General features: G+C 45.5%; 1 protein-coding gene across 2 annotated transcripts in view; it reads right to left on the bottom strand.

Annotated features, from left to right (window-relative positions):
* LOC146197658 (putative RNA polymerase II subunit B1 CTD phosphatase rpap2) overlaps positions 1-20842 on the bottom strand; it is a 30377-nt gene extending 9535 nt beyond the window's left edge. The window contains exons 1-9 of one of the 2 annotated variants that reach the window (XM_084599566.1): positions 20502-20842; positions 19789-19920; positions 17463-17561; positions 17255-17320; positions 11084-11223; positions 9543-9746; positions 6415-6452; positions 2065-2723; positions 965-1074 (exon numbers count right to left, since the gene is read on the bottom strand). In XM_084599566.1, the coding sequence (XP_084455692.1) occupies positions 965-1074; positions 2065-2723; positions 6415-6452; positions 9543-9746; positions 11084-11223; positions 17255-17320; positions 17463-17561; positions 19789-19830 (1358 nt within the window). In that variant the 5' untranslated portion in view covers positions 19831-19920; positions 20502-20842. The remainder of the gene's footprint in view (positions 1-964; positions 1075-2064; positions 2724-6414; positions 6453-9542; positions 9747-11083; positions 11224-17254; positions 17321-17462; positions 17562-19788; positions 19921-20501) is intronic. The other variant, XM_084599564.1, reaches the window with a different exon arrangement.
* Between the last annotated feature and the right edge of the window lie 7082 nt (positions 20843-27924).

The following is a 27924-nucleotide window of genomic DNA, read 5'->3' as shown; positions in this document are numbered from 1 at the left end:
ATATCCATGTAGATGGCCACAAGACACTGACGCCAGTGAACTAAGCGTCTTTCCCTGCACAGCAACTGCCATGACAACAGAAGTACGATTCAATTGTAGACCAATCTCCACCCCTCAAATAATACGTCCTTTATGGCTTTCTTCAAAAGAACAGGCAAAGTGGTCATAGTCTCCGAGAGCTACAATTATAGATGTTCCACAAACTTCTTAAAAGCAGAAATACACAGCTCATAGCATCTGATGGCTAATATAATTTTGTATGGTTCATTTTCATCAGCTTCAATACACGTTCTTTATACATTAACACAAAATACATATTACTGATTAGATATTTTTTACATAGACACTTATGTGGACATTTTATGTATATAATAGTGGACCAAGGAAGTGCCGTTTTGTCTCTTCCATCAAATTAAAGCCCTTAACGTGCATGCTCTGCCATGAGCAATAAGTAATTCAAAATGAACTCCCAATGGTAACATTAAATCTCCCGAATATAAAAACATGATAGCATTTTTTACAAGTCACTTTCGTCTTTGTGTGCTGTACATACATATATAAATGAATGTGTTCACGCCAAATTAAGAGTAAGTAATTACAATTATTGTATAATTGGCACTTTTATTGTTCCGAACTGATGGCTTCCATTACTAAAAATAAGTGATCACATAACAGCACCTTTAATTGCTCCAAAATTGATATCTACATTTCCCTGGACAAAATATCCATTACAAAGCATGTAGGTGATTCAAACAAATTACAAGTCTCATCTGCTGTAAGAAACAAGCCTGGAATGTTTGTTTCTAACATAACTAGGCTTTCATGTGGATCCTAATAATAGAGATGGCAGAGCTGCTAAACCTTACTTTGATATAATCATTATTTAAATTTTGATAGAAAAGCAATATACAAGCCATACTTGCAGCATGCATCAGTCCACACAGAGCGGGCATGGAGTACTCACACTTTCTTCAGCCAATTCAGAACAATCCTGCGTCGATGAATGTTTTGTGCATGGCTGTCAACAAGGGGTAGAACAGGTTCTCGTTCACATGTATCCGCACAGTTGACAGTCTGAAAAAATTATTGCAATTAAGTTCAGTTATTCCACACTTCTACATTTGCTCACAATGGGTTAAAATCACACAAGTTGGCACAGCCACTGAACGTAGTTGGCAGTCGTGGAAGAAGCTTTTCCTTGCACTTCAGCTATAGGGCATTTCCATGCTGAACGTCCGCTGTGCTGCAAGAAGGCACCTGGGTACAGGCGACTTGCAAGGATCTTTGACATGGCACAACTCATGTTTGCAATACTACAATTCATATCTATGTCCACCTTCAGAGAGCAGGTTGTTTCCTGAACACAATTCAACAAACAGTGCAAACAGCAAATTTTTCGCACTTCTTGCTGACAACAGCTCGTGAAAAATACTTCAAGTAATTTAAAAATTCTGTCACAGAAAATAAATCTGATACCCAAGTGGCTACACTTCTTTTTGCATAAGCGTAAAACCAGGCAGCCTAAGTTTATTAAAGGATATTAGAAGAATGGAAAAATTTATTTATGGTTACTCATTTTCTGTCACAAACATACCTAAAAATATGCTGAAAGCCTTATTTATTGAGTATGTGATAGGTTCATTGGCATGTCCTTGTAACAGCTGGCAATGGTTCTCAATTTTGTCATTACAGAAAGCTCATAAAATCCCTGTACAAGAAATGTTCTATGATTTTAGTATGAAATGAAATCACAAATAAACTTACCAAAAAAAAAAAAACAGTTTTAGTATTTGGACAGCCTTCAAGATATAATCTAACGTAATTTAGGCTAACAACTGTGTGAATCAGCATCAAACTGTCCAAAGACATTAACCAGCCGTGGAAAAGAAAAGCTAATCGGGCACCGATACAAAGATAGAAATTAAGTGGACTCGCATAAGATAAGCTTCATTTTGTACTGAAAGACAGTTTTTTCGCACTGTGTTATGTGGACCAGAATAATCATCCTTTTTAGCTTGAAGGTCAGGCATGTCTAAACAACAAAACTGACAGTTTCCCACACACCTCCACATTCCTTTTCTTTTTCATCAACTTGTTGCCCATTTTCCTCGATCCTGTGGAAGCACCTTGTTTCCTTTTCACATCTGCATCTAATTTCTCAAACCTGTCCTGGTGCTTTTCATGAACTTTCAGTTCACTCAGCCTTGAATCCTGTTTGAGCTGCTTCATTGTTGGCACCGGAGCAGTTGGTCTTACCGGAACCTGCACGTCATCGTCATCATCCGAGTCCAGACGAGACGCCACAAGTTTTTCTTCGGCTCTCTCTTCTTCATCGAGTCGTTTGCAAAGCTTTGAGTACAACATGCGGTAGCGTTCAACCCTGACGGCTTCCTCTCGTGTTCGGTTGTTGAGCTGAAACCTCCTGGCCGCGCCATCACCAACAAGAAATGCAACCGTCTCAGCAGTGATCCATTCCTTCAAGGCATGCTTGACTCGCTCTATAGGGGAACCGGGTGCGTCGCTGCTTGAAGGGGAAATCTTCGCTGCTCTGGCCTGCTCACTGGCTAGTGCATTCTGCCACGCCTTTTGGTTTTGGCTGAAAGCACTGCCCTTTGACTGGTGGTTTGACGTCTCAGATGCTCTCACAACTTGCTTACACTGACCCAGAGTTACAGCAGTCACTCTTGTGTCTTCACAGGGTCGCAGACGCTCATGTGCATCATCTGTAAAAATGCGAAGCCAGTCTGTCACAAAGCCCATGGTTCTTCATATACAGGAGCCATTACTCAATGACATCCACCCAAGTGCAGCCATACGGCTACAATGGAAAGCTGTATAACTTTCCTTTGTGAGTGTTGTTCAATATGTGTGTGTTTTATTTTAACATTCCGTTAATTGACTAGTGTTAAATCACTAGTTTGAATAGTTTGATGTTTTTTGTTGCTTTGTTTTGTTCCTGAAGGGCACCTACAATATCTGTTCCATCTTTTTGCTTGTTCCTTTTGTAAAATACAATCTCCCAAACCTGTGACAGCCTGAGGCTAGCAGTACGTTGTAAATAAATAAATGTCAATGAGTGAGTAATTACTCCCTTACTACAAATCTACTCCACCTTGGGGGTTTCCTCTAAAATATTCTATACAGGAGTCGGGGAATGCTCCAGCACTAAAGAAGATTTTGAGCCCAGGAGAGCAGTGTACTAAGATAGTGAGTCAGAAAGTGCACATCAGCACAGCAATGATTGGTAATGTTTTGTGGGCATATACAAAGCAACAATGAGAAATTTGTGTCAGTTGATTTCATGCGACTACCTTGAAACACCAGCTCTTAAAGGCCTTCATGAGCGAAATTTCCATGATATCAAAAAGACTATTTTGTCATAGTATACCTCTGGAGTATGTTATCAGAGAAATATCACTTTCCAGCTTCAAGCAGTTACAGTGCAAGCAGGATGCAAAAATTAGATTTTTAGAACCAAACTGGAAAAGCAGGTGCCATTACCGCTTGCCAGAAGTAATGCTTGTTTCAAACCGAAAGGCTGCAGTGTCTGCTCAAGGCGACTGAAGCAAAGTGCTCACATCAGCTGCATGTGTAACTTTCGCTTTATATATGTGATCCTGACATATGAACGAACACACGACAGTTCCACTGAACATCTGCATTAGGGTAAATTCCCGAAAAGGTTTATGTGCGACAGATTTGAAGGCATTTAATCTTGGTGAAAGCGCTTGCACCAGTAGGATCGCACAGCTAATGAGCACTGTTTGCCTGATATTATGTGACTGCAGCTTGTGTAAAGTTCGGACACCATTAAAGAATGAAGCATAACTGAGCAGAGCCCGAGTGCGTCATTAAGTCATTTCTACAGGCAGACATGTGTACTGGTATGTGCTTCGCCTTGTGCACGAGAAATCTAAGCAGGCATAAAGAATGCAAGACAATCCAGTGACAGTAGTGGATGTAAATCCATCGTGCAAGCCCAAGAGATGTCCAGTGTAAATTGAGTTGTTATGCACCTTGAAGACGGAGTTTCAGTTTCACCTACAAAACTATTTAGCTTTCTCATAACAAAGTAATATTGTTACGGACGAAGGAGGAAGAAGAGGGCAGTGGCGCGGGCAGAAGCGGGCGCGCTAGGCCCGCACACAGATTCATTAAACGTCATCTACCATCGCCATTGATCATGTTCTGTCTCCTGTCTTCATCGGCTTGCCGCTTCGTAACATTTGGTTGAAGGTGCGGCGTACGTCATCCCTATCCTCGCCTTGGAGCATCGATGCCATCTGTAAGCCGGGACCATCGACCGAGGGTCCAGGGACATCGCTGAGCAGCTTCGCCCCAGCCCTTCAAGCCCAGACCTGACCAACTAACACCGCCCAGCCCCCCCAGCCCGGACCTGAAGACAAGAACAGACATGCCAATTAGAACCGAGATGAAGGACCCGAAAGACCCGAACGACTCGAAGGAACCGATGGACACGAACATGCAACCCTCACCCAAGCTGCCCAACGTGACCTCGAGCCGTCGGTCCCATGGACTCTGGTGACAGATGGTTGACAGCTCCAGGGGAGGCGGATCACCCATGCATCAGACATCGTACTGGCAAGCCGTTCTATTCTTACTTCTCCCTCTTCTTCAAGCATCCAGACACGCCCATCATCATGCCATGGAATCATCATCGGTAAACTTCCTCGTCTATGACCGGGACGATCGCTCGGTAACCCCAGGTCATGTTACGGACGAAGGAGGAAGAGGGCAGTGGCGCGGGCAGGAGCGCGCGCGCTAGGCCCACACACAGATTCATTAAACGTCATCTACCATCGCCATAGGTCATGTTCTGTCTCCTGTCTTCATCAGCTTGTCGCTTCGTAACAATGATTAATACCCGAAACTAGGGACACTAATTCATGAAACGCATGGTGAATTCTATATCATGCACAAAGACTTCTGCTCTGAAGTGTGCTGAACAAAAAACGCTCATCTTTGCATCGGATGTTCAACCCCAATCGGCCTCACTTCAATGCCAGGACCCATAACTTGAGCAGGTTATCGCTCTTCAGAAAACGGTGAAAACTGATTCCCAGGACTGAGTAATGTATGCAATGGAGCAACCAACAGTGACGCATCAGGTTGGCATGGCTCTAGCAGTTCATACCTTTCAAGCCACAGCAGCCTTCGCAGAAAGAGACACCAGTGACAGAGCACATAAACACAGTGAAGGCAAAAGGTCGCTCGCCAAGTGCTTGCTTGAGCTGCTCAAGTGAAGGCTGAGCTACATGTACGCGAAAACTCACGTGAGCGTGAACGTGAACGCGATGGCGGCACATGTCGCGCGAAGAATGCATGTGTCACTTGGCTCGTCACTCGGATCTGCCTAAAGAGAAAATTTCGCTCGTTCGCCCAGAAGTGCATGCGTGATCAGCCAATAGCACAAACGCAAAGCGTACATCACTGCCGCTCATTTCTCAAGCTTTCTTTCTTTTGCAGTGTTTCATTGAGCTTGTGCATTACCGTATAATTTTTTCGCTTACCAACAATGGTGAATGGCCAAGGGTTCAAAAAACACCTAATCGCAACTGCAAAACAAGAGGTCACGTGACTACTCGTACAGTGCAAGTTAACACAAACGTAATACGGTTGGTTGTAAATCCATTTTACTTTGCCCCATGTTGTCGCAAAATAACTTCAATTCTTGCAATCGTTATGACTGTTGTTGCATTTGCCAATAGCTTTGTGGTATACCAAGCCACTATGCCAGCAACACAGTCTACAGAGCATCGTCGCCGTTTCGCTCGGTTCGCGCGCGCATGTAACTTCCCCAGTAGGCAACGGAGCGAACCATGATCACTTTCGCCGAGCCGCCTTATCTCGTCGCTCACTTTTTCGCTCACATGTAGCTTAGTCTTGAAAACGGCATCGAGATTCCGAAATCTCAAATGTGCGTAATTTCTGGTCTGATATTTAGTTCCTTAGCTCACTGTTAAGAGTGCTAGGTCATCAGCTATCAAAGTATTTAAGAGCGTGTAATTAAAATATGGGATGCGTTACAGCCTTTACATCATATATAAATAACTATCGTTACATGGGCGCTGTATTGGGAGCACAATTAACCGGAAAGAAATTTAGGCCAAGCAGGTCTCTAAGTAAGCAACAAGTGCTCTCAAATACACAATTTATTTCATATGCTGCACTTGAGCAAGCAGGTGGTTGCACCCGGTCTCACTGTGAAGGAAGATTTCACTGAAATGTGAGAGCTTTAGCGGCCTCAAGATTCATCCAGAGGCCCTAAAGGATCAGCAAACCTTTGTCTAAAAACCATTGATTGACTCACAAAGTAGCATTGCTCTATTAGAAAACTGACACTTTAATATGCCAGTCATATTTGGGAGATAACAAATAGAGCAGGAAACTTACTGGTGTCCAAATCATCAGGGTCCGATTCCTCAATGTTCCTGAAAACAGAAGGTACCACACATACACCATTTTCTACTGACTTCTCAGGAGCCTAGTGGCCACAGACACGACTGCTGAAACACCATTCTGAAGAAGTCTGTCAGCTTTACCAATATAAGTAAATTACAGTAGCCGACCGATTTTTTCAGACACCAACAATTCGGACTTGTGCGATATTTCGAACTTCACTTAGGAACCGTCACACGCACCATAGGAATGTACACATTTTCACGACTGATATTTCGGACTCTATAGTGTCCAAAGGTTCGATATTTCGGAACAAATTTAGTGCCAGCAATGCTGTGGACATAGTTATTTGGCTGAAAGCTAGTTTTTTTGCAGCAATGGGCATATTTGTCGCAAACAACCAGTTTTGCGTGGCCGTGAAAGCTAGGGAAAGCCGAGTCATTTATACGGACTAGCTTGGCTCTCTGTTAATTGTTGGAATTTCAGGCAGTGGCAGTAAGGGAGCGCTAACCACTGTCATCACGGTAGCCTACAAAGAGCGCGCAATTGGACTGAAAATGGCACGTGAGCACCGTCCGCCACGACTAGCTCCGACACTGCCGCTGCACGTGGGGAAAAGCTGAAATGGAGGGAAGGGTGCATTCAGGAAGGCTTTCGCTCCACTAGTCTTTTTTCCTGTGAGTTTCATCTAGCATTCATCACTACCTTCAATAAATCATGGAAACCGAATTCGTTCGCAGCATGAACATGACCTGCAGTTGCATCGCATTATGTCGTAAAGTGGCACGAGAAAAGCATGAATGGTCGAGATATTTTAACAGGAGGGTTAAACCTTAGCATAATCCACTTCTGCAGAGCACTGCAGTGTGTGCGATGACCGCCTTGAGCGAGTTGAATGCTTCCCAGCAGCCACCAATCAGCACGCGTGCATTAGTGGCCGCGCCCACCGTATCGGATCACGCTAGCGTGTACGCATGGGCAGCACGCGGAAGCAGATCACAGTAGCAGTTCGCGCTATACTAAAACGACTACAACTCCCTGTTATCGAAATATAAAGAAAAATCAGGGGCGCCAAAGTTCGTGATTTATAAAGGAGAGTTTCCACAGAAAAGTTGTTTTTTTCAGGTTCCCGGTTTTTCAGATTGTTCATTTATTTGGACTATTATCCAGGTCACGCCTAATCCAAAAAAACAGGCAATGACTGTAAACAGTTTCCACTGAACCATTCAGCAAACGACACTGAACGACTTTCTGTGTCTAACAACACTTGAGAGATATTTGCAGGGAAACAAACAGCTGCAGAAATACAACATTATATGTGGAAACATTCGAAGGTATGCAGATGAAAAGTGCGGTGCCGATGAGTAGAGTCTTTCAAGTTTCACTGACTTAAGTTTTTTCCAATTTATGCACTGAATTAAAAAAAGTAATGAAAGCAAATGACAGCATTCTCCCACATCACATGAATTTTGCATACCCATCATACAGCACCTGCATGAATTTCAGCTATGACCTACCAACATAAACTACAACTCATACTTAGAATGCTTATAGAAATGCCATTTCATGGCATATTTTAAAGCATGGAACAACCAAAGGTGTGATATGTAAAAATAAGACAGGATGATAATTTAAAGTCTCAAACTGTAATTCCATGCACAATTGTCAGTGTATTGTTTCCTTGCATAGGACAACAGCCTGAGTGCTAAACCTAGCCTCTCTTATGCTTGCAACTGCTGCCTGTACACAAAGCTGCATAAAGGCATAAGATAAGGTAGATGTTATACAAAAGAGGCCACTCTTCAGAAAAAAGAAGAAGACTCAGATACAGAGACACTTCTGCACAACATTTTGTAGCGAAAGCTACATTGGCCACATTCTCGCCATTTTGCCGTGCCTGTCCGTAGAGTGAAGAAAGGAGAAGTAGAAGTCATGGGAGGCGGTAGCTGGTAGCTAACATGGCCGAGCACTAACTGGATTTAGGGCTTCCTAACATTACGTTTGGCTGGAGCTGTCAACTCGGGCCTCTCATTTCATATGGGAAGGTGATATCACCATCAGCCTCCCAAAACCCTTGCATTCACGTTATCCCTAGGCCACGCAGTCACGTTCATGCAGCTTGGTTAAAGCGGGGCTTTATATGTTGACTTGTATTCATTCAGTTCAGTTCAGTCGCGTCCGACTCTTCGTGACCCTATGGACCATGTCACGCCATGCTTTCCGGTCTCTCACTATCTTCCTAACATCACATAACTTCATCTGCAGTGTCTCGAGGATGCCATCTAACCATCGCGTTCGCTGCCTACCCCTTCTCCGGTGACCCTCAACCTTTCCCAACATGAAATCTTTCTCCAGCGACTCCTCTATTGCATCATCAAGAAGATGGGAGTGAAAACAGAGAGAAAGAGGTGCCATAGTTGAAGGCTTCGGAACACCATGTGATAGAGGCTTTTGCCTCATCGCACTTTAGTAGTCACAAGTGCCCCAGTCTCACCATTTCGCCGTGCCTGTCTGAAGAGCACGTCCCTGTCCAAAGAAGAAATAGAAGTAGAAAAAAAGGAGAAAAAGAAGAAGGAAAAGAACCAAAAGAAGAAGAAAAGGAAGAAGAGAAAAAAGAAGAAAAACAAGAAGAAAGAGAAGAAGAGAAAGAAGAAACATAAAAAGAAGAAGACAGATAACTCAGTAGTTGGTAGAGGTGAACGACAACAGCGAGTTTCTAGAACAGAATGTTCGCTTGAACGCTGTGATGATGGTTTGCCCCGGAGTTCGACGTAGAGACTATGTCATACCGCTAGAAGTCTTCTACACCCAAATGAGAATGGTCAATGACGAGAGGCAAGGGGTGCTATTATGTGAAGTGATTCCCATATGACATAAACAAAGCTGAAACCATAGAGTAAACTACTACGCACAAAAGCCATGTTTTTACTTTCAAGCTGAACCCAAGCATCGCCATGCTCTTGCTAACTCCAGGTTTAACCACATAAACCACAGCTAATTTTTTCATGCAACCCTTGAAATCTAGAACACAGAAGCATAGAAGTATAGTATAGTTCAAAACATTTTCTTAATGGAACTGAGCAATCTGGCTCTGAAATATGTGTACATATTTCAATATACACCTTGATTTATCTGTACTGTCCAGAGTTATACTGTCAATGTCCTCTGCCAATTTCTTCAAGGCCTCGGATGTCACATAAGGTGAGACGTTTTTGGCAGGTTTCAGGATCTCTCCAGGCTTGCTGTCTGGGGCCCCTTCGACATCTCGCTTGCTCAGACGCCTGTGACCCAGGTCCACTTCATCACCATGGCCATCTTTCTTCACACTGGGGCAGAAAAGGGGAATTGAGCTACTGTGCCAAAACTAGCAATAACCTTCAAGCCCTTTCAAAAAGGCTTTAGCTGTTTTGGCAACATGGTCCTTGCAGCATTGCTGCACTGTTTCAATCTCATTTCAGTCATCATGCAAGGCACGTGTATTCACTTCCCCATGTAATCTAATAGCGCCTCCTAAAGAAAAGTCACGTCACAAGATACGAGTTGATATCACTCCTAAACAAGTGCATTCATTTTCCTATGCTTCTCTGAAAGAGTCAGGAATTCTAATTGGCAACTATAATGCCCCAAACTGTATAACCAGGATAGAGTTCAGTAAGAAGCCAGCTTGGAATGTAAAAACAAGAGCAACAAATGCAGATGAAGGGGAAAGCAGCTTTCTAGAAAAGACAAATACCACGGCATCAAAGTTTGCTAGCAATTTTCGTAAGACAATGCAGCTCTTATAACTTCCCTGAGGAGTGAAAGAAATTTATTTTCCACTACAAAGCGAGCGGTGATGTTGAATTTTGTGAATAATCTGAAAAGGATCTGAATCGTTGAACCTAATTCCTGCCGAATTATTTTGGCAAAAATTTAAAGGCAATTTTTACTCCCCCTTTTCCTGCTACAAATTATAAATACTGAACCTGACACAAAGTAAGCAAAATGTGCACGTGCATGTGTGTACATGTTTGTGTGTGCATGCATTTATGTGTGAGCCTTGTATGTATGCACATAAACTGTGCACATGCACTGAAGATAAACTGCAATTTACAGCTGTACACTGGCCACAATTCTGAGCCCGCATTCAGCCTATACTTTATACTATCAACAAGAGGCCCAACAATGAAAGAGCCTGAGCCAGGCCTGGCCCAATACCTGCACTCAGCCAGACCCAAATTGGTATAGTGGCAGATGAAAAAAAAAATTATGCTGTTCACGGGAAGGATGGCTGCTATTTCTGCTTCACCAACAGGTATTTACAGCAGTGTGCAATAATCGAGCCAGAAAGGAATAAACAACGGAGAAGGTGATGGCCAATGGAAGGCTGCAGTAATCCCTGCGCTGAGAAACAAGAGGCAGCTCCATGCACCGCAGATACTTTGACTAGATGCTAAGTGCTGCTTCCATCAGCCCTTCACTAACATGAGGACCAGGGACAGAGAGACCAACATAGGGAGATAACTTGGACACTGTAGGGAAACATTTGCTCTGTTTTTGTTGTGTATGCTCGAGACTGCGAAGCCTGGCTGGCCCATCTAAAACAAGTATATACCTTGGCTCGGGCAAGCTCTTGCATGACTCTTATGAATGTCTTAAAACAAGGTGAGCAAATGACCGCTACCCTTGGCTGCTTTGCTCCTCTTCCCGGTAAATCCTGTACTTCGTGTTGCTGTCTGCCTCATCTCGGAGCCAGAGTGGTCCATCCCAGAGCTGAGCCATCAGAAATGTCGACGCACGGTAGCAAGAGTTGCTGCAGAATTGCTGGACAACAATACTTACACTTTTTTACAAGGCTAAAAGGAGGCAACATCATCTATGGCTGTTAAAACATGTAACAACTCAACCAAGCCAGATTATCAACATCGACCGGACAAATTGACGTTGGGCTCTATCAATGGTTACCATGTTGTAATGACAATGAGATTACTTTACCTGGAAATAGTCTTAACAAAAATTTAAAAATAGGTACTGCATTTATTGAGGCATCAGTGCATCAAACAGTTTATTTGCATGACTTGGCAAGGCTGCTATGCTGCCATTCACCTCCAAGTAGTGATTACAGGAGTCTCTCACTGCCTTGGCCAAGCCTTTTCTCGAGTGGTGCAAAGAAAGGAGTGCTCCATTTTTAACTGTTGCATTCTTGGAAATAAACAAGGCTTTCTATAACTGTCAGACAAGCATCAATATAGGCAGAGGTGTGGAACCAATTTTTACTAGGAACAAAATTTGGAGAGAGTAGTCCTCAATGTCCCTTAACCCTTTCACTCTCACGAACGTACCAGTACATTTTCGCGCTCCCCCCCACAGTGCCACCGACGTACCGGTTCATTCTCTATCGTGCATTCAAAACATTGTGCCTCCTGCGCCATCTGTCAAATTTTCTACAAGTTCGTATTTTCGCCCCGCATTGTGTTGGTACATATATACTGAAGAGTATAGAGCGATCGCGCCCACCCCCGCCACCTTCTTTGCTGGGGGGCGCGGTCGCTCGCGCGCGCTACTCTATCGCGCTAAGCGATCAGGCGGAGTGCGCATTTCGCGGCGCGTACATGCGGTTACGGGTTCAAGGGTTGTTCTGCCATCTGCCGCAAGTTTGCAGGGTTTTTATTTTTATTCTGCTGGCGTGTTTGCTACGACGTGTCACGTTTAGGGGCTCGCGCCGCTGCCTCTCCAATAGGTTGACACATGACTCGGTCGCTGCTTTCGCTCTCTCTCTTGCCGCGCCCTTTCTTGCGGCTTACAGCAGCAAAGGAGGTTGTTTTAGCCTCTTTCCATCTTCCTCTGTCATCTTGATGTCACAACGTGTCATTTATCTCTGTTGTGTGGGTCACGGAAAGTGCACCCTTCGTGCGCGGGGTTAATTTCGGATGGCTGACCACGCGTGTCCTTCGACTGCGAACTTGGAGCAATGGCTCTTTTGATTATAAATACAAGTCGAATTTATAAATAAATTCAGAGACTTGGAATGGGAGCAGTTAGGGATAAGGGTAGATGGAGAATACCTCAGTAATCTGCGATTTGCTGATGACACTGCCTTGCTAAGCAACTCGGGGGATGAACTGCAAATAATGATTGATGACCTAGACAGGAAAAGTAGAAAGGTAGGCTTGAAAATCAATATGCAGAAGACTAAGGTAATGTTCAACAGCCTCGGGAAGGAACAGCAGTTTACATTAGGTAGCGAAATACTGGAAGTAGTAGGCGAATATGTCTACTTAGGACAGGTAGTAACCGCAGATCTGGACCACGAAAAGGAAATAACAAGAAGAATAAGATTGGGATGGGGCGCATTTGGCAAGCACTCGCAGATTATGACTAGCAGCTTACCGGTATCGCTCAAGAGGAAAGTATACAACAGTTGCATCTTGCCTGTACTCACCTATGGGGCTGAAACGTGGAGGCTAACCAAGAGAGTTCTACTTAAGTTGAGGACAACCCAGAGGGCTATGGAACGAAAAATGGTAGGGGTAACATTAAGAGATAGAAAGCGTGCAGAGTGGGTCAGAGAAATAACTCAAGTTACCGACATTCTAGTAGAAATTAAGAAGAAGAAATGGACATTGGCAGGACATGTAGTGAGAAGAGAGGATAAGCGATGGTCGCTGAGGGTAACAAACTGGATTCCAAGGGAAGGAAAGCGTAGCAGGGGGCGGCAGAAAGTTAGGTGGGCGGATGAGATTAAGAAGTTCGCAGGGGTCAAGTGGATGCAGCTAGCACAGAACCAGGTTAAGTGGAGAAATATGGGAGGGGCCTTCGCTTTGCAGTGGGTATAATCAGGCTGATGATGATGATGATGACGACGAGTCGAGCTCGTATTTGGTCCCTCAAAAAATATCGAGCAATTTCTTTCTTATATTGTTACTTAGCGGTATTTGCTGGTCGTGCTAAGGATAAAGAAGTGCGACAGACTCTCGGAAGAAGACGACGCAGACAGCTGCTCAGGTCTGTGCTGTGATCATCGTTAGTGGCGCGGACAGATGTCGGACTGTGAATCTTCCCCGTAACATCTCTTGGTAGAGGTGCGGGGTATAATCGCATCGACGTCCTTGTGGACGGTGTTCCCGTTTCTGCTCTCATTAATACCGGCGCCCACCTGTCCGTTCTTAGCTCCTCATTTCACCATCGCCTCAAGAAAGTCCTTACTCCAGTCGTCTTGCCCACAGCTCACGTCGCCAATGGCAGCCCTGCTACTGTGGTTGACATGTGTATGGCGCGAGTTACCATTGGTGGTCGTCATGTCCCAGTGTTGTTCACCGTCCTACACGAATGCCCCCACAACGTTATCCTTGGCATTGATTTTTTAACAACTCACTCTGCCCTCATTGACTGCTCTACCGGCCTACTTCGATTGGACCTTCCGCTCTGCTCTGAAGACCCCTCCTGCTCACTCCGCCTTCGATCAGCACAGTTCTGCCGCCTTCCTCCTGAAGATACCGTTTACATCCCTATGTCGCCATACCCATCCGTCCCAGACGGCGACTATCTCGTGTGACCCATTACTGAAGTCATCCTGCAGCGGCACGTCACCCTTCCTCATCTAATTGTGCATATCTCCCAGAACCGTATCACTCTCCCGGTCCCTAACTTCAGCTTGTGAACTCAAGTTCTGCCCGAGAGAATTTCACTACCTGCGCTGTCCCCAATGACCGATTGTGCCATTTCAGTTCTGACTACAGATCATCCAACTGCCGTCCCTGCAACCCCTCCCTCATCCTCTGCACCACGACCTGATCCTGTTAACAGCATGATTGCACCCGATCTCCAACCTGAATTCGCCGCGGAGTTAACCAAGCTTTTGCTCACCTACAGTGACCTTTACGACTTCGGTACCCGCCCACTGGGTCAAACTACAGTTGTCAGCCACCGCATTGACACCGGTGACGCCAGTCCTATTCACAGGCGGCCCTATCGTGTTTCACTTGCCGAGCGACGAGTCATTCAAACAGAGGTCGAGAAAATGTTGGCGAATGACATAATCAAGCCTTCTAGTAGCCCCTGGGCATCCCCTGTTGTATTGGCCAAAAAGAAACATAACAGTTTGAGGTTCTGCATTGACTACCGTCATTTGAAATAAGATAACCGAAAAAGATGTCTATCCTCTTCTGCATATCGACGACGCGCTTGATACTTTGCACGGAGCCAGCTACTTTTCGTCCCTCTACCTGCGTTCCGGCTACTGGCAGATCTCTGTCGACGAGTGAGACCATGAAAAAACGGCATTCATCACCCCTGACGGCCTCTATCAATTCAAAGTCATGTCTTTTGGCCTTTGAAATGCCCCAGCAACCTTCGAACGCCTGATGGACTCTTTGCTCCGAGGCTTCAAGTGGACCACTTGTTTGTGTTATCTTGATGACGTCATTGTTTTCTCTTCTACATTTGAAAGCCATCTCTTTCGCCTTTCTACAATCCCAGCGCTTTTTCACCAGGCTGGACTTCAACTAAACTACATACAAAAAGTGCAGCTTTGGTCACCGAGAAATCAAAGTCCTTGGTCACTTGGTTAATGCTGCCGGCATTCAGCCTGACCCCGACAAGATTCGTGCCAGCAGAGATTTTCCCACTCCATGTTCATCCAGCGATTTTTGAAGCTTTATTGGCCTATGTTCCTATATTTGACGATTTGTCCCTTGCTCGTTCACAGCCCTTGCTCGTCCTCTCACCTAAAGAAAGACGTTTCATTCTCTTGAGGGCCTGAACAAGTTGCAGCTTTCTCGGAGCTTATTGCTGCTCTCACTAATCCACCCGTCTTGACCCATTTCAACCCATCCGCCAATACTGAACTCCGCACTGACGCAAGTGGCCATGGCACTGGAGCTATGTATACTCGCCCAGCGACAACACGGCCGCACAAGGGTGATTGCATATGCCAGCCGCCTCCTATCTACGTCCGAACAAAATTATTCTAGTATCACAGAGCGAGAGTGCCTGGCGCTTGTTTGGCCTATTACAAAATTCCGCCCTTATTTGTTTGGCTGCCCTTTTACTGTTATAACAGACCATCATGCCTTGTGATGGCTTTCCTCCCTCAAAGATCGTACTGGCCGTTTGGGGTGCTGGGCACTTCGATTACAAGATTATATATTTCCTGTCGTGTACAAGTCCGGCTGGCTTCACCAAGATGCAGACTGCTTGTCCCGTCATCCTGTCGACACCCCTAGTCCTACCAACTCTGACAATGATGCATGTGTCGTCTGTCTCGGCCTTTTCTAACATTGCCGACGAACAGCACTTAATCCTTCACTCCATTCCCTTATCCTCCGTCTTACCTCCGACCACCCTGATCCATATCTCGCCTCATTCGTACTCCTTGAGAACACCCTATACCAATGCAATATGCGACCAGATGGCACAGACTTTTTGCTCGTCGTTCCTCAACATCTGCGTTCCGCCATCCTTGAACAATTCCATTATGCTCCCACGGCTGGCCACCTGGGTGTCTCTCGCACATACAACAGCCTGCACCGATGTTTCTACTTGCCGGGGCTCTACCGCTCCGTCCAGCAGTACATTGCCGCATGTAAATTGTGTCAGCGTCGGAAGAAGCCCACAATTTTGCCTTCAGGCCATTTGCCGATCCCCATACCCACTGACCCGTTTTCCCGTGTAGATGTTGACCTTCTTGGGCCCCTCACAGTTTCTGCCTCAGGGAACCAAAATCTACTGACCCGTTTTCCCGTGTAGACGTTGACCTTCTTGGGCCCCTCACAGTTTCCACCTCAGGGAACAAATGGATCGCCATCACCACCGATTACGCTACGTGGTACGCTACTACCCAAGCCATCCCGACCAGCTGCGCCACAGACGTCGCTGACTTCCTTCTAGAAAACGTGATTCTTCATCATGGTGCCTCTCGTGAACTACTAACTGACCGTTGCCGCTGCTTCCTGTCGCGAGTGGTTGACGAAATTATACGTTCGTGCTCCGTATGCCACAAATTCACCACCGCCTATCACCCCCAAACCAACGGCTTAGAAACTGCATTTCAAAAAGCATATGCTTCAAATATGCCCCCCCCCCCCCCCCCCCCCCTTCTCCTTTTCCACCTCCCACCTCCCCCAAACTGCCTAGTCCAGTAGTAAACCATAAATCTGGCACTGGTGGGACTGCCTTAAAGGCCCACTGTCCAGCCACCGATCGAAAATATTTTATTCCCCAGTGACTGTGAGGCTTCGTCCCCATAACGAAAGGCCGCAAAAGTGTTTTGAAAAAAGCACTTAATAACGCAGTTACGCAGCATTGAACTCCTTTGCTTAAAAAGTCATACCTTGGACAGTGGCCCTTTAATTTTAACAGCATGCCCAAGGCAGCTGTGATAAACTGTTTTGCTAGCTGGTATCTTTGTGATGCCGGGTTTGATGTTTATAGCAGGGCATGGAGTAGCATAATTACTTCTTTTAGCCTCAAATCAATAGCAGATGTCAAAATGAGCATATCATTCTCTCTTCTAAAACCTACAAAATCAGCAGCACTCAATAAATGTACATGGATCCAAGGGCTCAGCAAAGATGCTATTTTGAGGGGGTTTATACAACTTTAGCACCTAGGGATCCAAATTTAATTTGCATAGTTGTGTGAATTCTTTACAAGACCACTTCATAAATTTTCATTAATCATGAATGTTGGCAGCAAAAGTATGCCTATTATGCGTCACTATAGCAAACCTTAGCAAGAACTTTACAAATCAGCCCATCACCTTAATTACTATCTCTTTTGTAGCACGTCATAAGCAACAGCCACTTCTTAGCAAAATAAAAAAAAGTAACACTGTTCAAGGGCGAATTTCTCTCACCTTGCGATGTGTGATGTCATAGACTTTCTTGGTCTTAACACAAATGTGATACTTCTGCTTTGGCAACTGAACATAAAAGAAAGGGAAAAGATGTTTCAAATACTCACTAAAAACAGTAGCATATTCATGCAAAAAGCAACCAAAACGTTCTTAAATATATGCCACAAAGGCTTCATTGATACTATCATAGTCAAGCACTAAAACTCACCTCAGCTATTTTCTTGTTGCAGAGAGGGTATCCACAAAGAAGAAGTATTACTCTTTCCTCCACGGCATCCTGGTAATCTTGCTGTGAAAGTTCGTGTAACTGCAGAAGAGCCAATTTACAATTATACTCTGTACTATAGATTCCCTTTGAGAACAAGTATAGCTGTAAGAATAAGTCAAACCTGTGTCATAGGAGTGAAGATTATAGCACTATCTGTTAGGATAAATGGCACCACTTGCGATATCGTCTTGACAACCAGTGTTAGACATTCTCATTCATGGTTTTTAAATGCCATATAAATAATGTGTTCTCACTTATTTTCATGTGCGAAAACTAAAATGACAAGAATTAACGTAATTTATAATAAACCACTTTTTGCGGGCATTTTGGTTAACTACAGCATAATCACACATAATAATTATGAATACATCATATGGTCAGCTTTACCACAGAAAGTCACGGGGGTGAGAAATGAACCAGAGTTAAATACTCCCAGTGAAGCACAAGCACAATGTTCATTTCCATCATCATTGTGGGCTTTTTTAATATATATGTCAATCACTGCGTAAAGGTGCCACTTGGGTATGTTTTTCCCATTTTCAGGAAGTGGTGGACAGTCCATGCCAATGAATCCACAAATAAATCCTGCTTGCACATTGTTTAGTTTCTTGCACACGTTCAGTGCAGGTACTCCTTTGTGTCAATCTGCCCTTATTGGTGAATTTGCATCTTCCTAACAAATGAACTATTTACAAGGCTTCCACTGCTTTGCAATATGCTTTTGATTCACTCATGTAAACGTATATTAGCATTTGAAGGCTGGGCATACAGACCCTGCAAAGGTGAACGTGTGATAAATGCACTACGACAGCTAACAAGGCAAACAAAAGCAAGGCTGCAGATTCAGACATTAGATGCGAAGAACGTACACCAATTCAGGTCAATGGCTGTGTCCTTTCTGTGCTATTTGAACAGACTTCTCATCCTCACTAAAGCAATGTTACTAGTAAGCATGGATGATTTGTATCCAGTGCAACACTTTATTCCACTATGCTGCAAAATTGAACGGCATCCACAGACACAGATGTCACAACGGCGCTGACAAAACTTCACTCATCTCTACACTTTGACAGCTTTGAGAGCTAATGGGAAGAATGTACCAAGTATGTTGAGAGACAGCTTCACCTCTGAGAAAGCACAGATTTAAAAAATTACACTTTTCTTGCCCTGCCAATTAAAAAAAGGAATAAATTTTCTCCACAATCATCATCATCATCATTACCACCACCAACAACCACCACCTCAGCCTACTTACTGCAGGTCAAAGGCCTTTTGAAATGACCTCCAATTAACCCTGTCCTGCACAAGCCATGGCCATCCTATCTTAGCTAATTTCCTAATCTGGTCACTCATCTGACCCTCTACTGCTCCTGGCTATGCTTTCCTACCCTTGGAGTCCATACTATTATCCTGTTATCATAGGGGCATATTTGTAAAAGGTAGCTATCTGTTCTCCATATACATGTCCCACCTAAGTCACTACACATTGCAAGGTTGATTTTCCAATAACAACCTGTTCAGGTCAAGAAAAATTCTCAGCACCCTACACTGCATCAAACTGGCTGCAGCCTCTACCGATTTAGTGCTCCACACTGATTAGGGGCTGAGGGCTGATGGGCACACTCCTCCACATCACTTGCATGACAGAACTGAAACACGGGCTCTAGTGACTGCTGTAAGTACAGGCACAGTGTTCCCCCCTACAGTCCAGCAAGCAATATGGCAAGAAGTGCTTTTTGAAAAGATTCATGAGGGGCAGTGGCCAAGTACTACACCATGGAAACCAGCTCTTACTACGGCCAAACTCTATTAAACCACCTTTCATCAAATCTACACATACTTTTCTTTTTTGCTTGTGAAACTTCTTTTCCACAGTCTGTTACTTGTAGCATGCTGCATACTAAAGGCACACAAAGTGCATGCACATGGAGCACTTCCAATGATCAGCTAAATGTATCATTCCGCATTTTTTTTATTTCCAGAAAATGTGTAATTAAACGTTTTTTTCTCTGCTCTTGTAAAAGAGCATATGATTTTCAATGACGCACAAAGCACCACTCAACATGACAGAAGCAACATAGAACGGGGAACGACTGAAAGCAACGTAGTAACAGCAAGAGATGTCCCGCATCATTTTAGTTATTGTGGCGTCCCATTTACTTCTATAACAGGCATAGCTTGCGTATTAATATTAACACCACTCCAGCACTCTGAACACCTTGCAGACCTTTGCGAAAGCTACAATCCAAGTGCCAGCAATACTCACAACTCCAAGCAGCCATTCCTCAGAAAGAGGACTCTCTAGCATCTCCTCCACGACCTGTGCGGCTCTTTTCTTGCAGCTGTCTCGCCTCTCAATCGTCTTCAGAATAGCTTGCTTCCTGCGGTGCACCACTCTCTACTTGACAAACCACAATTTGTAAACAATCGAAAGCGCTTTCAAAGTTGAGGCTACCAGGCGCGTGACAAATCAAGAATCTGAAACCAAACTTAGACACAACCAAAGTTCCTTTTTGTTTTACATGAGTGCCTAGCTTTCCATCCAGACGGAACGACATAACTGTTCCAACCATCCACAACAAATATACCCCATCCAACAAAGCAACGTGGTTGTTTTCATACCATTTGCATTTCAAGAATTTAGGGTCATATAATCGTTATTAGAGGACTTTTAATGGTCATTGTTCCGAGTTGACATAACGTACAGCGATTTTCGAACCTTTGCCTGAGCTTGACAAAAACAGTAGTCAACCTTTTCTATTATTTTTCAAATAAATTTACGCAGTTAAGTTACGAAAATTGAACCGTATGAAATAAGTGCCGTTTACAAGGTGCCATGGCGTTTCAAAACTGGCGACAAAGAAGTTTCGCAAAATTGATAATAGCATAAGATCCTCTTTAGGCACACTTTCTTTTTATTATTATTTATAGGACTGCCCATTTGAGTATAGCGACGAGATGTGTTCAATGAAACCTCACCGCTCAGAAGTCGGCGTTGGCTTCGAGTTCATTTTGTCCATTTCTCATGCCGACAACAACTGTCTTTACTAGAATTAGTGTTGCTGAGGTCTCAGATGCTAGGCAGTGTAGAGGATACCTCAGATACCTCAGGGAAGTTCCAAAACTCATGAAAACATATCACCCTCCACCGACATCAACAAGAACAGACGCCGTGCGCGGCCATGCATGCGCTGGATGGATGGATGGATGATGGATGGATGATAGTGGCTCTGCCCTTTGAATCGGGCGGCAGCTTGCGCCGCCTAGCCAAAAAATTAAAAGAAATATATTTATCTCTTCCCCATTTTTAGCTTCTAATTCGCCCGTATCTGCCCCCCTCCCTTTTTTTCCTCTTTTTATTCTCTTGGCTTTTTCCACCAATCCTCTAACCTCTCTTTTGTTATCAGAACGCGTTCCTCATCCATTCGTCCATCTTCCCCAGCAAATCCCAGTGCTCTCTCCAGATCTGCCGCTTTTTCCGCGGGAAGGGCAGGACGAAGTTTTTGGCACCTTAGAACAACATGTTCCGTTGTTTCCTCCTCAGTTCCGCACGCCGCGCATAATATATCTACTTCCTGAAATTTTTTCCTGTACGTTTTTGTTCTGAGGGCCCCTGTTCTAGCCTCAAACAGCAATGAGCTCCCTCGTGAGTTGTCGAATAAACTTTCTTTCTTTATATCCTGTTTTCGAGTTCTATACATACCCAATGCTGATTTTCCTTGCATTCTTTCCTCCCACATTTTCCTTTCTGCCTCCTTTACCTGCTTTTCAATGCTGCTGTTTTGCTGCGGTGTATCTCCAAACTCTAGGTACTTAAATCTGAGCTTTCGGGTTCTGTTAGTCCATTTCGTATTCAGGCTTTTCATGAAGAGGTGCTTGTACATTTTTCGTGCCCACCTTGATTCCTCCATTTCGGTTAGTCTCTGATCATATTTTAGTTTGCTAATTGCCTCTCTAACCTCAAATGATGCCCAGCCCATATCTCCCTGGACTCCTTATTAGGTGTGTTGCCATGTGCTCCCAATGCCAATCTACCTACCTTTCTCTGTCTGATTTCAAGGCCTGACTGTACTTCTAATTTCATGCACAGGACTGCATTTCCAAAAGTGAGTCCTGGTACCATAACACCCTTCCATACCCCTCTAACAACCTCATACCTGTTATAATTCCAGAGGGCCCTGTGTTTCATAATATCCGAACTCCTTTTCCCTTTGTCTATCGTAATTCCTTCATGCTTTTCTAGGTAATTTTTTCCTTCGTTGATCCATATGCCCAGGTATTTATAGCTCCCCACATGTTCAACCTTGGTGCCTTGTATTTCCAGCACGTCCCCCCTTTCATCATTAAATACCATTATTCCTGATTTTTCACTGCTAAATTGCAGTCCCAGCTTTTCGCCCTCTTCTCCACAGATCTTAAGCAGCTCCTGCAACCCATCCCTCTTATCTGGAAGCGGGTGTGCAGGGTTACCAGATTGGTTCGAGCACTCAGCGCCAAAGAAGTTTAAAAAGTACCCCAAACAATAATAAAACATATTTTAAAGCTAAGTACACAAAACATTAATACACACAAAAGTACTCTAGCGTTTTCTCTGTATTTCCCGCAGTTAGGGCCATCACTCGTCTTAAAACTTTTGATGGTATAGTTTGTACATTGACCTTGGTTTCAATGCGTTCTTGATGCGGTTCCTGTCAAGTTAGCGAATTTGTCTAAATTGACGACAGCTACATAAGACAAAATAATGAAAAGAAAAGAAATAAGCTTCACTAGTATAATAAATAACAGTTCACTTGAAAGCACGGTGGAAGAAAGAGAGGCGCTCCGACCCCTCCCACTCTAGGGTGCCTCGATGCGCGCCCGCTCTAGAGCGGGCGCGCATCGAGGCACCCTATCCCACTCCTACTGCCAACCCGAGGGGCAGCATGGGTCGTCCTCTCGCCGATCAGCATTAAAAGACTCCAACCTCGAGACTTTTCTTTCCTCGTTATTTAAAGGCCAATTTATGAGCCTGTAGAAACCTTTGTGTCGCTTACTCACCAAATAACTCCATTTCTGAACCGAAAGATACGCATCGTCTGCTCGAGCAGACGACGTGTTACGCTCCTATACCACCTATACGCTCGCCGCCTCGGAACGTGCACCGGACCAACACCCCCTACCTTTCGCGCATTTTGCTGGTAAATTATTGAAAGAAGTCGTAACTTTCATAGCAAACAGCCGACCATCCAACAATTGAACAAAGGCATGTCTTAGTCAGCTCTACAAGGCTTCATATGTCCTACGACGCGCGGTAACACGAAGCCGAACAGCTGCGGATAACTTTGACAGAATCGACCAACGGAGTGTGTTCGCTCGTAGTTGACATCGCAGCGTGTACGTGAGACTATCGGAGATAACGATGACCTGTGGTGCTGCTGTAACTCTGTGTTTTGATATTAGTTTTTCTGTATTTGAAGAATGATGCCGGTTGCCTTGAAACATATCAGAAACCTGCTTATAATGCCTCATATTTCTTGCAATGTAATAAAAAGAAGAAAACTTAATACAGATTTCTCTCGAGATCTCTCATCGTCTGAGACGCTTTGGGACATTAAAGCAAACCTAAACCTTACACCAAGAGCCTCAAACTCATATAAAATACAAAAATAAAGCTATATTAAATAATTTAAAAAGCAATAAATAACAGCAGCGTAAATCAAACTAAACTAAAATTCCATCTGACCAGTCTCCCAATCTTTGTTAAAAAATAAAGGCGGGACGTGCTTCCCTCTGCCTAAACGCGGGACGGTCGTCACTGCAGCATGGCTCGGAAAGAGCTACTGAAAAGCTACAACGGTTATTACGCCAGTCCTTCATCCTTCAAAAAAATGCAGATTTAGAGTTAATTGAGAGAGCAGGTTGTCCGACGCCTTTTTCGAAAGCAGCTGAAGTCCGTCTGAAGTTTACACAAACTATATGACCATGCAGTGCTTCTCTTGGTTTTCGCAAACAGCCCGTACCGTCTGTGGAAGAGGCAGTTTAGTTGGGAAACAAGTGAGGTGGTGAAGCTTACTCGTGAAACTGGTATATCTCTATGGAAAAACCGAAATCGTTGGAGAAGGCCGACCGCATCGCAGCTTTGCGGGCCACATGTCGGCAGTGGACCACATGTGATCTGAGACCCCTGCAACAATCGATTGCAGCACCTTAGCTTCAAATTATAATTATGCCGTAAACTCGCAGAGACGTACGTGTATATAGAGGCGATGAAAAGAAATTGCAACACAGGTGCGAATACGGGTTCCCCTGTTTGTATTTCTTGTCGTCATGATCATGCCGGGATGGCGGTAGAAACACGGTAGTGTCGTCTTTAATGCAATAATTGACGACTTCAGCGTGTTTTTGTTACCACCTGGGTAGATGGGTGACGAAAAGAAACTCAAACAGGGGAGCACGTGGGCGTTATTGTGTTCGCATTTCTTTTCCATTCCAATAACAACTGACAGATTGCACAGGTTGGAAGCTGTGAAGCTGATCCAGTCTCTTGAACTCATTTGAATGTATTTCATGCGCAGCTCAAACTAGCGTTTTCAGTAAATAGTTATATTACCAATGTTCATTGTAAACTCTAAAGCTGTGCATCCATTGAGCGGTCACTCATGCGGCCTCGTGTCCAATTATATTGAGAACGTAGGTGGAGATGCAGATGGATATCTTTCCCACCAATAAAATTCATTTCAAGCTGGCGAACGTCAGACACCTACGCGAAATCAAGTGCGCCGATAGAAGCGCCAGCAAACGAGCGACGAGGGAGCACCCCCATAAAGTCACTTTAGCTTCCCAGTACCGGTGCTGCCGCTGTCGGCGGCACCATGCGTAACAGACCGCTCCGCCCGACGCGGTCGGATCACCTCTCTTTCTCCCACCGTGCTGAAAGCACGTGCACCATGTTTGAAAATTGTTACGCAAATTTTTCTAGGGCCCAAATGAAAGGGCAGCTTTGTAGAAACGTGCACATTTGACAGGCGCCTCCCGTTCCATCTGTTTTCCAGATATCGTTCGGCGCTGCTAGCCTACGTATACTGCACGTGTTTACACAACGCCATCCGGGTAGCTAAAATAAACTAAACTGCATTTTTTCATCAGCCGCTACGCTCAAACTGTCCAACCAACAACGGGGTAACCATGCGTACATTTTCTCCACATTATTCGCTGAACAGGAAGGGATAATAAAGATTCGTGTTGCAGATCCCATGATCCCGTATTACAAAACTATGGCGGTTTCTGGCGCGCAATTGAGCCCCGATAACTTCTTGTATTACCTAGTTTTTAAATGCGCACCCCAAACCGCCACTATTTGTAATTTATTGGCCCAGACAACGTTTCTTGCATCAGGCTTATCTATGCAGAAGATGCGACGGCACTTAGCACTTCTTATGCATCGTACGATTGGACAAACACTGATACACTTTCATCTACGTCTCTGTGTGACCTGCGATTTGATAAAAATAAAAACCCATGCAAGAAGACCATGTACAGATATATATATATATATATATATATATATATATATATATATATATATATATATTGTGAGCCCTCCACGGATCTTCTTTCATTTGTACATACCATGATCTTCGTCTTCCTCTTGTACATACCATCATCATCGTCCCGCGGCGCCGGCTCCGGCGCGCGCTTGGGTTTTTCTCCATCAGATTAAACACTGACACGGCATACCTTGCCTTGCCTTCACGACCTTGCCGTCTGGACCTGGCCTTCTTTTACAATATATTGTAACGGAGAACAAGCAGAGACACGGCCGTTCTTTCGAACGCCCTGCTTTATTCTCTCTTCATCCTCGTCTTCTCCTGTTTCGCTCCTGCACACTTTACTTCGTCGTCGGCTAAGCACATCACACTCGGCCACGACTGCGGTCCTTAAATGCATCACCCCCACATCGCTGCTGTCGCATCTATTGCACATGACGGTTTTTTTTTTTCCGGGCTGTCCCTTTGCAGAGCCATGAAGATGTTCGCATCGATAATATTTGCACATGTCTGGTCCAGTTAGTGGCAAGTTGCTCTCTGGTAGAGATTCTTTGGGTCGTTGCCACTTGGGCGTTCCTCCAAGGGCTTGTTGAGAGTCAAGTACCTCAATGTTTCTCCTGTGCTAGCTACTTGGTGCTGGCTTGCTCTCCTTTTGCGGTATTCGATGGTTTTTCCTCATCTGTAACTGCACTCGTGATGCATCCATAGTGCTGACGGAAATGGAAAAAGCTGCACTGAAATGCCTGTTCCTGCTGCCACCACTTCCACCGGAAGCACCGTGCCGTGCACAGCTTTTCTGCGTACACCGGTAGGTGCGGTCTCGTTCTTTTCCAATGAACTGGCGACGTTTCTGCTCAGACTTTACGTCTATAGCACACTGACATTGGCAGCAGTAAGGCCTTTGTCTCCTGGAATCACCTCATATTGAACCTCCTGCCCTTTCCGGATACGGCGAAGTTTACGCGAGTGTTGGAACGCGGTGCGGTGGACAAAAATGTTCTCGCCAGTGTCAGCGCGGTTGATGAAGCCGTAGCCGCCGATCACATCAAACCACTTCACTGTCCCACTCATCCTCGATCGGAAAACAGAGGCTTCCTTCTCGTGCTGCACCTTTTCCTGTTGTTGTAGCATGCGATTAGCCTCACCTTCAGGATGGTTGGTTGGTTGGTTGGTTTGTGGGGTTTAACGTCCCAAAGCAACTCAGGCTATGAGAGACGCCGTAGTGGAGGACTCCGGAAATTTCGACCGCCTGGGGTTCCTTGTCCACAGATGGGCTAGAGGCGGTCCGGCATGAGCGGAGCTGCACTTCGTCGTTTTGGATCGATAGAGCCATGCATGGACGGGCAGTATGCTGAAGTGCTGCTGATTTCCCGGCAGCAGCAAGGACCCCGCGACGACTGGCGGTGTCATGCAAGGCGGCCGCCCGGTGGACAAACATGGAGAGGCTGTCCGTGTTCAGTGTGGACATAATCAATGCGTGGGTGTCATCGTGAAGCCCGTCGACGATGTACTGTTTGGCTGCGGACGTGGGCCACTCGATGTTGCAGGCCTGAAGAAGACGGACCTTATCATAAATGTAAAGGGCAACGTCTTCACCTGGAGCCTGGCGCCGCGCTCACATCGTCGTGGGTTTGGCGTCATGCGCACTGGCCAGAGGCGTAAACGCAGCTAGGAGGGCAGAGGTCCAGGCCGACCAAGTGGTGTAGCGGCGGCCTTCGTACTGGTGCCAGGTGCGGGCGGCACCACGGAGATGGTCTTCCGCGACGGCTAGCGTGGTGGCTGGGGACCAGGTGGAACGCCGGCCGGGCTGCGGCGTCGACAAGTTCAACCCATGCTTCGGCGTCATCAGAGAAGCCACGGAACTCCGGAAGTGGTACCGGTGGTACTGGACACCCAGAGGACATCGAGACGCGGCCAAGCGCTGCGGCGAAAGTGGCGGTTACCTCCCGGAGGGTGGAGAGCACTTCGGGAAGGAGGGCCGCCAGAGCCGAATCCGCCGATGAGGCATGTACGCCGTTCTCGGTCGGAATAGAAGTTTCGGGCGCCGAGTGAGCCGGTCGTGTGACTGCCCGGCCGCTTCGAAGGAGGAGCGGGTCGGGGAGGTCCGGGCCGGGCCCGAAGTTGGTCGACTGCGCCATTGTAACGGAGAACAAGCAGAGACACGGCCGTTCTTTCGAACGCCCTGCTTTATTATCTCTTCATCCTCGTCTTGGAGCGGCGCTGCAGTGCCGGCATGATCGGACGCGTCTCCGCACAGCTCAGTGCTTTGATGCTGTTATCGGGAGAAATCCTGCCCATCGACTGAAAACGAGTGAAGAATCGGATGTCGGAACCCGCTGGGAATACGTGGATAACAAGTTCTCCACCAAGTGAGTCCGATTTCTCGAATCATCAAGGATTTTTGGGGCGAAGCGAGCTAAGCCTAACCCAGACGATAAGTGGTCGAGGCCCCGACGGGGGAGCCGAGGGTGCAGCAGCGCCACCGGCGGCGAAGAAATTCAGCACGGCACGAAGCGCGCGAGAAAATTGAAGTGAGTGCAGCCATGGAGGTGGTTGAAGGTGAAGAAGTGGACCCGCGGGAGTTCACGGTGCCGGGACAGTGGTTCCAGTGCAGAGGGAAGAAGGTTGTCCCGCTTGAAAAGAGCAAGAAGGAAATCGAGGCCGAGCAGTTCAGGCTTAAGCAGGCCGGAAGAAAACTGGCAGCATTTTCTGTAGAAAGACAAGAGGCAAGAATCCCGGAGGGAGCGGACAAGATTATTCTCCGACCCGAAGGAGGACTAGATAGACTCCTTAAACGTGGAGCCGCATATTTAACAAGAATGATCAGGGCGTCGGCGGGCGTAAATATTGAAGAAACGGAAGAGGAAGACATCGTG

This window comes from Amblyomma maculatum, chromosome 3 (genome assembly GCF_055883805.1).
Source record: "Amblyomma maculatum isolate TAMU_Amacu chromosome 3, ASM5588380v1, whole genome shotgun sequence".
Lineage (NCBI taxonomy): Eukaryota > Metazoa > Arthropoda > Arachnida > Ixodida > Ixodidae > Amblyomma > Amblyomma maculatum.
This window is presented reverse-complemented; position numbering and strand designations above follow the sequence as displayed.